The 14,315-nt window shown below is 54.6% G+C and overlaps 1 protein-coding gene across 1 annotated transcript; it reads left to right on the top strand.

The window, feature by feature from the left end:
* Nucleotides 1–822: 822 nt before the first annotated feature.
* LOC142683581 (uncharacterized) lies at nt 823–13,002 on the top strand. The gene is made up of 9 exons (XM_075847427.1): nt 823–3,744; nt 4,521–4,620; nt 4,816–4,923; nt 5,000–5,106; nt 8,609–8,723; nt 9,487–9,552; nt 10,681–10,870; nt 10,973–11,127; nt 11,211–13,002. Exons 1-9 carry the CDS (start codon nt 920–922, stop codon nt 11,850–11,852), a joined length of 4,308 nt encoding a protein of 1,435 aa, XP_075703542.1. The 5' UTR covers nt 823–919; the 3' UTR covers nt 11,853–13,002.
* The last annotated feature ends 1,313 nt before the right edge of the window (nt 13,003–14,315 follow it).

The following is a 14,315-nucleotide window of genomic DNA, read 5'->3' on the forward strand; positions in this document are numbered from 1 at the left end:
CCTCGCCACCAACCCCAGAGCAGAGCCCCCCACAACACAAACCCCAGAGCGGAACCCCCCCCCCCACAAACCACAGAGCAGAACCCCCCCCTCCCCACAAACCCCAGAGCAGAACCCCCCCCCCCCACAAACCCCAGAGCGGACCCCTCGCCACCAACCAACCCCAGAGCAGAGCCCCCCACACCACAAACCCCAGAGCAGAACCCCCCCACCCCACAGCAGAACGCCCCCCCACAAACCCCAGAGCAAAGCCCCCCACAACACAAACCCCAGAGCAGAACCCCCCCCACAAACCCCAGAGCAGAGCACCCCCCTCCCCACGAGCCATTCCCTGCGCGTCCCCGGCCGCCCCCTCGCTCTCTGGAAGCGGGGAAACGTAAGAGAGTGGTCACGTGAGGGCAGAAACATTTGATCGCGTGACGTCAGAACCTCCAAGGCGCACATACACTCTCTCATCTACCATCCAGTCACGGATACTTTGTTTACTTTTTGCATGTCAATAAAGTTATTGTATCGGAGTTTCACTTCCCTACCCTGTCTGCCCCGCCTCCTGGAGCTAATTGGTAAAGCTCGTGTAAGAAATATGCGCTGATTGGCTGAGGCTCCACCCTTGTTTCGGAGACCGCTGATTCTTTTTCCTTGTTCCGGACCCTACGCTTATGGACACCGGACGTCTTTTGCACCTGATTGGACCGCTTCAATGAGCGCTAGCCAATCCCGTTCTTTAACATTTGTGCTGACAAGTTCAGGGATGTGTCGTACGCTGTGATTGGCTACTTTCGACTCCTAGCCCTTTTCCTGTTCGTCACTGGTTGGCTGCCTGTTTTACAGCGGCTGGTTCTTATTGGTCTGTCTGCTCCCTGTCACTCCGGGCCGGTGAGCCCCTCAGCCGCCGGCCTGTTCCGTTCAGCAGCACAACATGGAGCCACCTCCAGGGCCCTGCTCCTCCCCTCCGGGTCCCCGGCCAGTGCCACCTCCCCGCAAAGGTTCCATGGAGCGCCGGCCCCTGAGTCCTCTCAGGAAAGAAGGCGAGAATCTGGGGGGCTGGGATGCTTCCAGCGATGTCAGTGTCCAGGGCAGCAAACCTGGGACCCCTGAAAGGGTAACTGTTACCCAGAGAGTGCTGATAGTAATGCAGAGCCATGGCAGCCCAACACCTGCTGCTGTGACGAGCCAGGGACCCTCTGCACTGGAGAACACCCCGATGACCAACTGGGGAGCGTCCCCGCCACCAAGAACATCAGAGATCACCCCGATAACCAACTGGGGAGCATCCCCGCCACCAAAAACATCAGAGATCACCCCGATAACCAACTGGGGAGCATCCCCGCCACCAAAAACATCAGAGATCACCCCGATAACCAACTGGGGAGCATCCCCGCCACCAAAAACATCAGAAGAGAGTCAGGAAACGGCAGAGATCACTCCGATAACCAACTGGGGAGCGTCACCACCACCGAGGACATACAAAGAGGGTCAGGAGACGTCAGAGATCACCCCGATAATCAACTTGGGGGGGGCGTCACCGCCACCAAGAACATCAGAGATCACCCCGATAACCAACTGGGGAGCGTCACCGCCACCGAGGACATACAAAGAGGGTCAGGAGACGTCAGAGATCACCCAGATAACCAACTGGGGAGCGTCACTGCCACCGAGAACATCAGAGATCACCCCGATAACCAACTGGAGAGCGTCACTGCCACCGAGAACATCAGAAGAGGGTCAGGAAACGGCAGCGATCACCCCGATAACCAACTGGAGAGCGTCACTGCCATCGAGGACATACAAAGAGGGTCAGGAGATGGCAGAGATCACCCCGATAACCGGTGCAGGAAGGTTTCTGCCAGAGCCACTGTCGTTCCAGGGGCACACTCAAATACAGAGCACCCCAAAAGAGAACCTCCGGGTATCCCTGCCCGAAAACATCCCAGTACTGATCCAGGTGGTGGCACCTCCAGATGACAGAGAAGGTAGAGGGAAGTCACCCCAGGCAGACACCCCAAGACGCAGCTCAGGGGCACCTCCTCATCCTCCAGGGGTACAGGACTGCACTACAACCCCTGACAGGCAGGGAGAGCGTACACGGGTGCTGCTGCGGGGGGACATGGGAGTGCAGGAGGCCCTTTTTACCCGGAATGTGGGTGAGACTGGTGTCCTACTGACAGATGGTGTCGCGCAGAGCGTTACCCCATTACAGCCGCAGAACATTACAACAGGTGTCAAAATCCTGCTCCCAGAAGATATCGGGTCGAATGTTATAAGAGACGTGAGGAGCGCTCCGCCTGTGAGACCGGAAGAGGTGAGGAGCGCTCCGCCTGTGAGACCGGAAGAGGTGAGGAGCGCTCCGCCTGTGAGACCGGAAGAGATGAGGAGCGCTCCGCCTGTGAGACCGGAAGAGATGAGGAGCGCTCCACTTGTGAGACCGGAAGAGGTGAGGAGCTCTCCGCCTGTGAGACCGGAAGAGATGAGGAGCGCTCCGCCTGTGAGACCGGAAGAGATGAGGAGCGCTCCGCCTGTGAGACCGGAAGAGATGAGGAGCGCTCCACTTGTGAGACCGGAAGAGGTGAGGAGCTCTCCGCCTGTGAGACCGGAAGAGATGAGGAGCGCTCCGCCTGTGAGACCGGAAGAGGTGAGGAGCGCTCCACTTGTGAGACCGGAAGAGATGAGGAGCGCTCCGCCTGTAAGACCGGAAGAGGTGAGGAGCGCTCCGCCTGTGAGACCGGAAGAGATGAGGAGCGCTCCGCCTGTGAGACCGGAAGAGATGAGGAGCGCTCCACTTGTGAGACCGGAAGAGATGAGGAGCTCTCCGCCTGCGAGACCGGAAGAGATGAGGAGCGCTCCGCCTGTAAGACCGGAAGAGATGAGGAGCGCTCCACTTGTGAGACCGGAAGAGATGAGGAGCGCTCCGCCTGTAAGACCGGAAGACGAGCGGAGCGCTCCGCCTGTGAGACCGGAAGAGATGAGGAGCTCTCCGCCTGTGAGACCGGAAGAGATGAGGAGCGCTCCGCCTGTGAGACCGGATGAAATGAGCGCTCCACCTGTGAGATCGGAGGAGGTAAGGAGTGCTCCGCCTGTAAGACCGGAAGAAATGAGGAGCGCTCCGCCTGTGAGACCGGAAGAAATGAGCGCCCCACCTGTGAGACCGGAGGAGGTGAGGAGCGCTCCGCTTGCGAGACCGGAAGACACGCAGGTCGCTCCAGGGCTGGGGGAGGCAGCGGGCAGTGTGCGGAGTATTACCGCTGTCTCACCCACTTTGATCGCACAGCAGGAGGTTCAGCAGAATCAAGATGGCAGTTCTGTGGTGGGTAACATCTCGCAGAATAAGGTGGACCTCAACTCTCAGAGCCAGACATCCAACCTGCCCGCACAGCCAAGTCTTGGCCGGTCATCACTATCCCCGATTCGTGTCCCAGACCCTTCGAGCCCTCACCGGAATATATCCTCCAAACCCCCTCTTCCTATCCCCCCTAGATCCAACCTGTACCCCGGCCCTCCCCCACGTGAGCAGGAGACCTCCGCCAGTCATGAGACCGTTTCCCTGTCCAGCTTCAAATCCAAGGCTCCAGCCCCCGACACACTCAGTTACCTGGACTCTGTCAGTCTGATGTCCGGCACCATGGAGTCCCTCACGCTGCTGGACGACGCCAGCTCCCTAGGCTCCGACTCTGAGATTAATGGCATGCCGTACAGGAGGACCGACAAATACGGCTTTCTGGGAGGAAATCAGTTCAGTGGGAATGGGTGAGCGCCACCAGCTCTATCTCTACTGCCTGCCTGGTGCTGACGCTGGGTGTCTGCTCTCTGTCGAGGGGTGTGATGGTGTTATAAGGTGTCAGCCGTGGTGGTGGAGGAGTGTCAACGGTGATGGAGATATAGGGTGTCAGCATGGTAGTGGTGGGGGGTGTGTGTGATGGTGATATAGGGTGTCAGCGGTGATGGTTGGGTGTCAGCGGTGATGGTGGGGTGTGGTGGTGATTAGTGTGTCAGCGGTGATGGTGGGGTGATGTAGGATGTCAGCGGTGATGGGGTGATGTAGGGTGTCAGCGGTGATGGTGGGGTGTGATGGTTATATGGGGTGTGGTGGTGATATGGGGTGTCAGCATGGTGGTGGTGGGGGGGTGTGTGATGGTGATATAGGGTGTCAGCGGTGATGGGTGTCAGCGGTGATGGTGGAGGGTGATAGTGATGTAGGGTGATGGTGGGGTGTGGTGGTGATTAGTGTGTCAGCGGTGATAGTGGGGTGATGGTTGGGTGTCAGCGGTGATGGTGGAGGGTGATAGTGATATAGGGTGATGGTGGGGTGTGGTGGTGATTAGTGTGATAGTGGGGTGATGTAGGGTGTCAGTGGTGATGGTGGGGGGTGATGGTTATATGGGGTGTGATGGTGATATAGGGTGTCAGCGGTGATGGTAATATTGGGTGTTTGGGGCGGTTGTTGACACCGGGCGTATCATGACGAGGTTCCCTCCTATTTTTGCTTGTGGGGTGACTGCGGCGCCTCTTGTTTCCTCTTGCAGAGAGGCTGCGATTCCTGTGGAAATTGCTCGACAGCGAGAACTGAAGTGGTTGGAAATGTTCGGTAATTGGGATAAGTGGCTGACGAGACGTTCTCAGAAGGTGAGATGTTGGTATTTGGATGAGGTGTTGATGTTTGGGGGGGGGATACATCAGAGCCCCCCCCCCCTCTATGTTCTCATTGTGGTGTTATTAGATACAGTCTCACTTTGTGGCTGCTGTACAATAAACATTAGGATGGGGCTCTGTTGTGTACTGTTCATGCCATGGTCCTCTCATGTGTCTCACTGTTCACAGGTGAAGCTGCGTTGCAGAAAGGGGATTCCATCATCATTGAGGGCCAAGGCCTGGCAGTTTCTTTCCAACAGTCATGAACTTCTGATGAAAAACCCAGGAAAGTTTGAGGTAACGCAATGCGCTGAAGACGTGGGGGGTCCCGACCTCTTGTGTGTGGATGTGACTTTTCTGTAATTATTTGTAGGAAATGGAACGACAACCAGGAGACCCCAAGTGGTTGGACGTGATTGAGAAAGATCTCCACCGGCAGTTCCCGTTCCATGAGATGTTTGCAGCGCGGGGGGGACACGGGTAAGATTGGGGCAGAATACAGGGGGGGGGGGGTCATGGAGACAGAACGATGTGCAGCACATAGGGACAGAATCTACCCCCATCCTCCAATCTAAAGACCGAAAGATTCTATGTGGAGGATGTAGATGTGTGACACTTGGAGGCCGGTGATTGTGTAGATGTGGAGGATGTAGATGTGTGACACTTGGAAGATGGTGATTGTGTAGATATGTGACACTTGGAGGACGGTGATTGTGTAGATATGTGACACTTGGAGGACGGTGATTATGTAGATATGTGACACTTGGAGGATGGTTATTGTGTAGATGTGGAGGATGTAGACGTGTGACACTTGGAGGATGGTGATTGTGTAGATATGTGACACTTGGAGGATGGTTATTGTGTAGATGTGGAGGATGTAGATGTGTGACACTTGGAGGACGGTGATTGTGTAGATGTGGAGGATGTAGATATGTGACACTTGGAGGATGGTTATTGTGTAGATGTGGAGGATGTAGATGTGTGACACTTGGAGGACGGTGATTGTGTAGATGTGGAGGATGTAGATGTGTGACACTTGGAGGACGGTGATTGTGTAGATGTGGAGGATGTAGATATGTGACACTTGGAGGATGGTTATTGTGTAGATGTGGAGGATGTAGATGTGTGACACTTGGAGGACGGTGATTGTGTAGATGTGGAGGATGTAGATGTGTGACACTTGGAGGACGGTGATTGTGTAGATGTGGAGGATGTAGATGTGTGACACGGAGGATGGTGATTGTGTAGATGTGGAGGATGTAGATGTGGGACACGGAGGATGGTGATTGTGTAGATGTGGAGGATGTAGATGTGTGACACTTGGAGGATGGTGATTGTGTAGATTTGGAGGATGTAGATATGTGACACTTGGAGGACAGTGATTGTGTAGATATGTGACACTTGGAGGACAGTGATTGTGTAGATATGTGACACTTGGAGGATGGTGATTGTGTAGATTTGGAGGATGTAGATATGTGACACTTGGAGGACAGTGATTGTGTAGATATGTGACACTTGGAGGCTGGTGATTGTGTAGATATGTGACACTTGGAGGACAGTGATTGTGTAGATATGTGACACTTGGAGGACAGTGATTGTGTAGATATGTGACACTTGGAGGATGGTGATTGTGTAGATGTGTGACACTTGGAGGATGGTGATTGTGTAGATGTAGATATGTGACACTTGGAGGCTGGTGATTGTGTAGATATGTCACACTTGGAGGATGGTGATTGTCTAGATATGTGACACTTGGAGGACGGTGATTGTGTAGATGTGGAGGATGTAGATATGTGACACGGAGGATGGTGATTGTGTAGATGTGGAGGATGTAGATGTGTGACACTTGGAGGATGGTGATTGTGTAGATTTGGAGGATGTAGATATGTGACACTTGGAGGACAGTGATTGTGGAGCTGTAGATATGTGACACTTGGAGGACGGTGATTGTGGAGGATGTAGATGTGTGACACGGAGGATGGTGATTGTGTAGATGTGGAGGATATAGATGTGTGACACTTGGAGGACAGTGATTGTGGAGCTGTAGATGTGTGACACTTGGAGGACGGTGATTGTGGAGGATGTAGATGTGTGACCCGGAGGATGGTGATTGTGTAGATGTGGAGGATGTAGATATTTGACACGGAGGATGGTGATTGTGCAGATATGGGGGATGTAGACGTGTGACACTTGGAGGATGGTGATTGTGGAGGATGTAGATGTGTGACACTTGGAGGATGGTGATTGTGTAGATGTGGAGGATGTAGATATGTGACACTTGGAGGACAGTGATTGTGGAGCTGTAGATGTGTGACACTTGGAGGACGGTGATTGTGGAGGATGTAGATGTGTGGCACGGAGGATGGTGATTGTGTAGATGTGGAGGATATAGATGTGTGACACTTGGAGGACAGTGATTGTGGAGCTGTAGATGTGTGACACTTGGAGGACGGTGATTGTGGAGGATGTAGATGTGTGACACGGAGGATGGTGATTGTGTAGATGTGGAGGATATAGATGTGTGACACTTGGAGGACAGTGATTGTGTCGATGTGGAGGATGTAGATGTGTGACACTTGGAGGCTGGTGATTGTGTAGATGTGTGACACTTGGGGGATGGTGATTGTGTAGATTTGGAGGATGTAGATATGTGACACTTGGAGGACACTGATTGTGTAGATGTGTGACACTTGGAGGATGGTGATTTTGTAGATTTGGAGGATGTAGATATGTGACACTTGGAGGACGGTGATTGTGTAGATATGTGACACTTGGAGGACGGTGATTGTGTAGATATGTGACACTTGGAGGACGGTGATTGTGTAGATATGTGACACTTGGAGGCTGGTGATTGTGTAGATATGTGACACTTGGAGGATGGTGATTGTGTAGATATGTGACACTTGGAGGACGGTGATTGTGTAGATGTGGAGGATGTAGATGTGTGACACTTGGAGGATGGTGATTGTGTAGATGTAGATATGTGACACTTGGAGGACGGTGATTGTGTAGATGTGGAGGATGTAGATGTGTGACACTTGGAGGACGGTGATTGTGTAGATGTGGAGGATGTAGATGTGTGACACTTGGAGGACGGTGATTGTGTAGATGTGGAGGATGTAGATGTGTGACACTTGGAGGACGGTGATTGTGTTGATGTGGAGGATGTAGATGTGTGACACTTGGAGGCCGGTGATTGTGGAGCTGTAGATATGTGACACTTGGAGGACAGTGATTGTGTAGATGTGTGACACTTGGAGGACAGTGATTGTGTAGATGTGTGACACTTGGAGGATGGTGATTGTGGAGCTGTAGATATGTGACACTTGGAGGACTGAGATTGTGTAGATATGTGACACTTGGAGGACTGAGATTGTGTAGATGTGTGACACTTGGAGGACAGTGATTGTGTAGATGTGTGACACTTGGAGGACGGTGATTGTGTAGATGTGTGACACTTGGAGGATGGTGATTGTGTAGATGTGTGACACTTGGAGGATGGTGATTGTGTAGATGTGTGACACTTGGAGGATGGTGATTGTGTAGATGTGGAGTTGTTCGGACGAGGGGGGGGTGGTAGTGAATCTTGGTGTCTCTTCTGATTAGTCGGGGGCCTCAGGTCTCCGCTTTCCTATATCGGTGGGAACCTTTTGGTGACCTGATTTTTTTATAGTCCCTGAACGTGTAGATTCCGCTTTTTGTGGACACACTTTTGCCAGGGCATGACTGTTGTGTGTTTTTAGGTCTATCGGATGTTTGGCTTGTGCAGGAATAGTGATCAGTTGTGGCGAGTGCCGCTTATCTTCTTTATATTCTGCGTTCCTTGTTGTGCCGCTCCGGTGGGGGGTCCCCTGGCATGGGCTCAGCGCTGCCTGCAGTGGATTTTACAGTGTCACCCCCTTCTCTATCCCGGGACGTCAGCCGGTCTCACTGATATTAATGTCTTCTATTTGTTCTCTGCTTTCCCCGCACCCGCTGACAGGCAGCAGGATCTGTACCGCATCTTGAAGGCGTACACCGTATACCGACCAGAGGAAGGATACTGCCAGGCGCAGGCTCCGGTGGCAGCGGTGCTGCTCATGCACATGCCGGCTGAGGTGTGACCCTGATATTAGCACAATGTATGGGGAGATTACCGGAGGGGTGGGCTTGGTGGGAAGATGATCAGGGATGACACTCAACAGCCCCATAGGCTTATCTTGTCACATGATTTATTCAGTGAGGTAAATCAGGAAGATGCGGGGGAGGGGGGGGGGGGTAGTGGCTTCTGTATGGAAGGGGCGGCTCCTCTGCGTGGTGGGGGCGGCTCCTCTGCGTGGTGGGGGCGGCTCCTCTGGGTGGAGGGGGCGGCTCCTCTGCGTGGTGGGGGCGGCTCCTCTGGGTGGAGGGGGCGGCTCCTCTGCGTGATGGGGGCGTCTCTGGGTGGAGGGGGCGGCTCCTCTGCATGGTGGGGGCGGCTCCTCTGCGTGGTGGGGGCGGCTCCTCTGGGTGGTGGGGGCGGCTCCTCTGGGTGGAGGGGGCGGCTCCTCTGCGTGGTGGGCGGCTCCTCTGCGTGGTGGGCGGCTCCTCTGCGTGGTGGGGGCGGCTCCTCTGCGTGGTGGGGCGGCTCCTCTGCGTGGTGGGGCGGCTCCTCTGCGTGGTGGGGCGGCTCCTCTGGGTGGAGGGGGCGGCTCTGCGTGGTGGGGGCGGCTCCTCTGCGTGGTGGGGGCGGCTCCTCTGCGTGGTGGGGGCGGCTCCTCTACGTGGTGGGGGCGGCTCCTCTGGGTGGAGGGGGCGGCTCCTCTGTATAGTGTTTTTAGTCTGTAGTGCTGGCTGCTCCATCGTTGTGTCTGTGACATTCGCTCCTGTGTCGTCCTCCAGCAAGCGTTCTGGTGTCTGGTCCAAATCTGTGACAAGTATCTCCCGGGATATTACAGCGCTGGTCTGGTGAGCTTCATACGCTGACTCCCCCCCCCTACCATGTTTATTTTTTTTTTCCTGGGTGCCTTTCCCACTGTGTGATTCTTACCTGTATATCCTGCACTTCTATATATTACCCGCTACTACTTGTGCCTGTCAGCCCCCCTCTTCTCTGCTACTTGTCAGTGACTGTCGGCCCCCTCTCCTCTGCTCCGTGTCGGTGCCTGTCGTCGGCCCCCTCTCCTCTGCTCCGTGTCGGTGCCTGTCGTCGGCCCCCTCTCCTCTGCTCCGTGTCGGTGCCTGTCGTCGGCCCCCTCTCCTCTGCTCCGTGTCGGTGCCTGTCGTCGGCCCCCTCTCCTCTGCTCCGTGTCGGTGCCTGTCGTCGGCAACCTCTCCTCTCCTCTGCTCCGTGTCGGTGCCTGTCGTCGGCCCCCTCTCCTCTGCTCTGTGTCGGTGCCTGTCGTCGGCCCCCTCTCCTCTGCTCCGTGTCGGTGCCTGTCGTCGGCCCCCTGTCCTCTGCTCCGTGTCGGTGCCTGTCGTCGGCCCCCTCTCCTCTGCTCCGTGTCGGTGCCTGTCGTCGTCCGCCTCTCCTCTGCTCCGTGTCGGTGCCTGTCGTTGTCCGCCTCTCCTCTGCTCCGTGTTGGTGCCTGTCGTCGGCCCCCTCTCCTCTGCTCCGTGTCGGTGCCTGTCGTCGGCAACCTCTCCTCTCCTCTGCTCCGTGTCGGTGCCTGTTGTCGGCCGCCTCTCCTCTGCTCCGTGTCGGTGCCTGTCGTCGTCGGCCGCCTCTCCTCTGCTCCTTGTCGGTGCCTCTCGTCGGCCGCCTCTCCTCTGCTCCGTGTCGGTGCCTGTCGTCGGCCTCCTCTCCTCTGCTCCGTGTCGGTGCCTGTCGTCGGCCTCCTCTCCTCTGCTCCGTGTCGGTGCCTGTCGTCGGCCTCCTCTCCTCTGCTCCGTGTCGGTGCCTGTCGTCGGCCGCCTCCGCTCCGTGTCGGTGCCTGTCGTCGGCCGCCTCTCCTCTGCTCTGTGTCGGTGTCTGTCGGCCCCCCTCTCCTCCTTTGCTCCGTGTCTGTGCCCCCCTCTCCTCTGTGTCGCCCCCCCCCCTCCCGCCTGTCAGGTGCAGTTTTTTGGCCCACTGTTCCTCTTCCTCTCTTCCTTTAGGAAGCCATACAGCTGGATGGAGAGATTTTCTTTGCCCTGTTGCGTAGGGTTTGCCCCATGGCCTACAGACACCTGAAGAAGTTTAAAATTGATCCCATCTTGTACATGACAGAGTGGTTCATGTGCATCTTCTCCCGCACGCTACCTTGGACCTCAGTGCTACGTGTATGGGATATGTTCTTCTGTGAAGGTATGAAGGGTCTAATACAGAAGGAGAGGTCCCAATCATACACAGTAAAGGGGTACGTCATGATATTGATCTACATCTCACTCTTCCCTTTTTCTGTTCAAGGGGTAAAGATTGTTTTTCGTGTGGGGCTGGTGTTATTGAGACACACTCTGGGTTCGGTGGACAAGCTGCGGAGCTGTCAGGGGATGTACGAGACGATGGAGAAGCTGCGGAGTCTCCCGGTGCACTGCATGCAGGAGGATTTCCTGCTCCCGGAGGTGAGACGCGCGGCTCCAGCACCATCTCGTGACTTAGGGGCCGTTTTCCTGGCAGGTCCTCACTATGGTCTTTGTTCCTGCAGGTCAGTTCTCTCCCTGTCACCGATGCGTTAATAGAGAGAGAGAGTAACACTCAGCTACGGAAATGGCGCGAGAATCGAGGGGAGTTACAGTATCGGCCTTCAAGACGTCTACATGGAGCCAAACAGATCTATGAAGAGAAACTGCGCCTCAATCCCACCCTGAGCGGCAGCCGGCTGAGCCTGTCCAGCCTACGACGACCCTCCCCACCCGCCACGCCAGTGCCCGCTGTCCAGCCTGAATCTGTAGTGGTCTCTGAAGGTCTGCGCCCGGCTCTGCCATCCCCCACCTCCAACAAGGCTCATCTAGGACCACCTAGAGAGGCAACCAAGAAAGGCAAGGAGAAGCAAAGGGAGCAAGAGAAAAAAAAAGAGAGAGAAGAGCGTGAGCGAGAGAAGAAAAGAGAGAAGGAGGAGCGGGAAGAGCGGGAGCGCGAGCGGAGGAAGGAGAGAGAGCGAGAAAAACAAAAAGAGAAGGAGGAGAAGCGAGTGCAGAAAGAGCGGGAAAAAGTCGAGTCCAGACAAAAGAGAGAGAGAAAATTCTCCTTCAGGCGTAAAGAATCTTCTCCGGCAGCAGACTCCCCGCGAAACAACAGTGGCCCCGGGGCCCCAGACAGCGCGGCAGCTCATGACACCTACTTCTGAGATGCGCCTAGTAAAGCTGCACGTCCTTCACTCTCGTCTTATGGACTGGGAGTGTCGTGTCGGATGGGACTTCTGTCTGCACCCGAGACATCTCATTACCTGTGCCCATGTGGGTTACCCCTGCCGTGTGCCCCCGGCTGTGCCCTGATATCCCAGGCTGGACAAGGGGAGGGTTAACCCCGTCACTGTGTCATAGGAAACCTTGAAACTGGAAACCCCCATCTCCAAGGCACTTTTTTGTTTTTAGTCGCAGCTTCCTCCACTGCCCCCTATACTGTGGTGTAAGTGCTTCTCGTTCCTCCGCTGTTCTGCTCGTTCGTTGATGATGCCTCGGTGTGGGGCACGGTGGCCCGGCTACTCCACAACACCCACAAACTCTGTGCAGGAGAAGCCCCTTTTCTTCATTGGCCTTTGACCTGATTTCTGCCCCTCATCCTCCTGGCACCCGCATTGTACTGGTGTCGATGTGCCCGGCTGGGGCCTTGTGGACAAGCGGGAGGCGGCTGCCGTGTTTTGCACTCCACATTGAAACGGAAGGTCCTTGTTTACAACCGTTCGAGGGATTACCCTTGATTGGTGTCCCTGTCCTGAGATGCCCCCTCCCCCGGTGCATGCCCCCTCCCTACATTTCACTTTTATTTGTATATATTTTGGTTACGATGGTTTTAGTGATTGCTCTGTACTCCGTGTGCAGCTCATTCCACAACGTGCGCCCCGCGGGACCACATGGACCTAGGACTTGTCTGTACATACCTGTATATTTATCTCCGGCGATGGGTGAGAGTCTGACCCTGTAATCCATTCACTCACTGCACATCCTAAGCTTCCTCTGATCTAACCTTATAATGAACGTCTCCCCCCTGCTCCACCCGCACCCCCAGTTTCTTACCAGATTATGCAACTCCCACTAATTTTATCCAATCCAAACATGATTGTTGCTGGGCCTGTGGTGTCCGCTGCCTGTATGTGCTGCATGATACATTTCATTACGGCTCCACCTCGGGCGTCCTCTCCTCCTGCACTGAAGACTGGCAACTGGATTATATTTAATATTATGAATATGTGAGGATTTGGGGTACAGTTTGGAAGTGGGGTTTCTGTTCTGTTCTGCCTCAACCTCTATTACATCATTACACAAATGTAACCCTGACCTGTGTCATGTGTGGTGTGCAGAGCGTATGTGACGTGGGGACCGCGGGGTCCAGCACCTCCTGTCTGGTAAATGAAGGGCCGATGTGTGAGCGGCGGCCGGGCTGGGGGTTGACCGTGGGACGTAACACACTTTACATTCAGGCTTAGTGACGGGTCGTGCCTGTACCCCGGAGCGTCGCTGTAATGCTCTGTATTGTGGTGCGGTTTTTAGGCGGGCGTGATGGTCTGTTCATCTTGTCTGAGACAATGTTCTTAAAGGGGACCTGTCAGGACTAGAATTACTTAGGTTATACAGCTATGGAAGCCTCTCCTGGGAGGGAATCAATTTGTGTATAGGTTCAGACAGCACCAGATACATGGAAGGAGGGGGTTTTGCACGGATAGGGGCCCAACCTGAAGATGAGTATAAAAGAGTATCCGGCACCCCAATTTTTGAAACAAAAGGTATTTATATTGTGTTTTTAATTCCAGTGGCAGCGGGCGACGTTTCGGTCTAAGCGACCTTCATCAGGCAGTGAGCTGTGCTGGAAAACTGTATAGACGAGCGCTAGTGGTGCTGATAGCGCCATGATACTGCGGCCAGCTACTATCAGCACCACCAGCGCTTGTCTATACAGTTTTCCAGCACGGCTCAGAGCCTGATGAAGGGTGCTTAGACCGAAACGTCGCCCTCTGCCACTGGCATTAAAAACACAATATAAACACCTTTTGTTTCAAAAGTTGATGTGCCGGATATTCTTTTATACTATTCTCCGGGGAGGGAGCCATTTACCTCGCGTCCTTGTGCTCCAGCAAACATGTAAAGGGACTTTAGGGGGGGTATAAGTTACTGGCAGGTAGGTCACTGCTCCAGACCGGTCACGTGATCTGATCGCTGGGTCCTGAGCTCAACCATTCGACCGTCTACAACCCACACTGACGCTTTCTCCTGAAATGTAATCTTGATTTCTGGTGTCCCTGAGCTCAGAGGCTTGGTCCCAGTATTCGAAGGAAAGTCCCACGTGTGTGACCGGTGTCCCAATAAAGATTCTCCTGATAGAGTAGACGGTGGCCGAATATTGGAGTGATTTCTTCTTGATGAGACTCCACATACAAGGTAGAAGTTGTGGCAATGCACCCTGGGAAAAATATGCAAATAAATCTCCAGAAGAACCTTGTCTCTTTAGCACGTGGTGGCTCTGGGAATCACTGATCGTCTACCTCCCTGTCCCCATTTATCGGACATAAGCCCACCACCGATCCACCCAGGAACGCCCTCAAATCCTCCCAGAAATATCATCTTTTGGGTACGCTAGAATAAACTCTGCCCGC

The sequence above is a fragment of the Rhinoderma darwinii genome (genome assembly GCF_050947455.1).
Source record: "Rhinoderma darwinii isolate aRhiDar2 chromosome 4 unlocalized genomic scaffold, aRhiDar2.hap1 SUPER_4_unloc_1, whole genome shotgun sequence".
In the NCBI taxonomy this organism is placed as follows: Eukaryota; Metazoa; Chordata; class Amphibia; order Anura; family Rhinodermatidae; genus Rhinoderma; species Rhinoderma darwinii.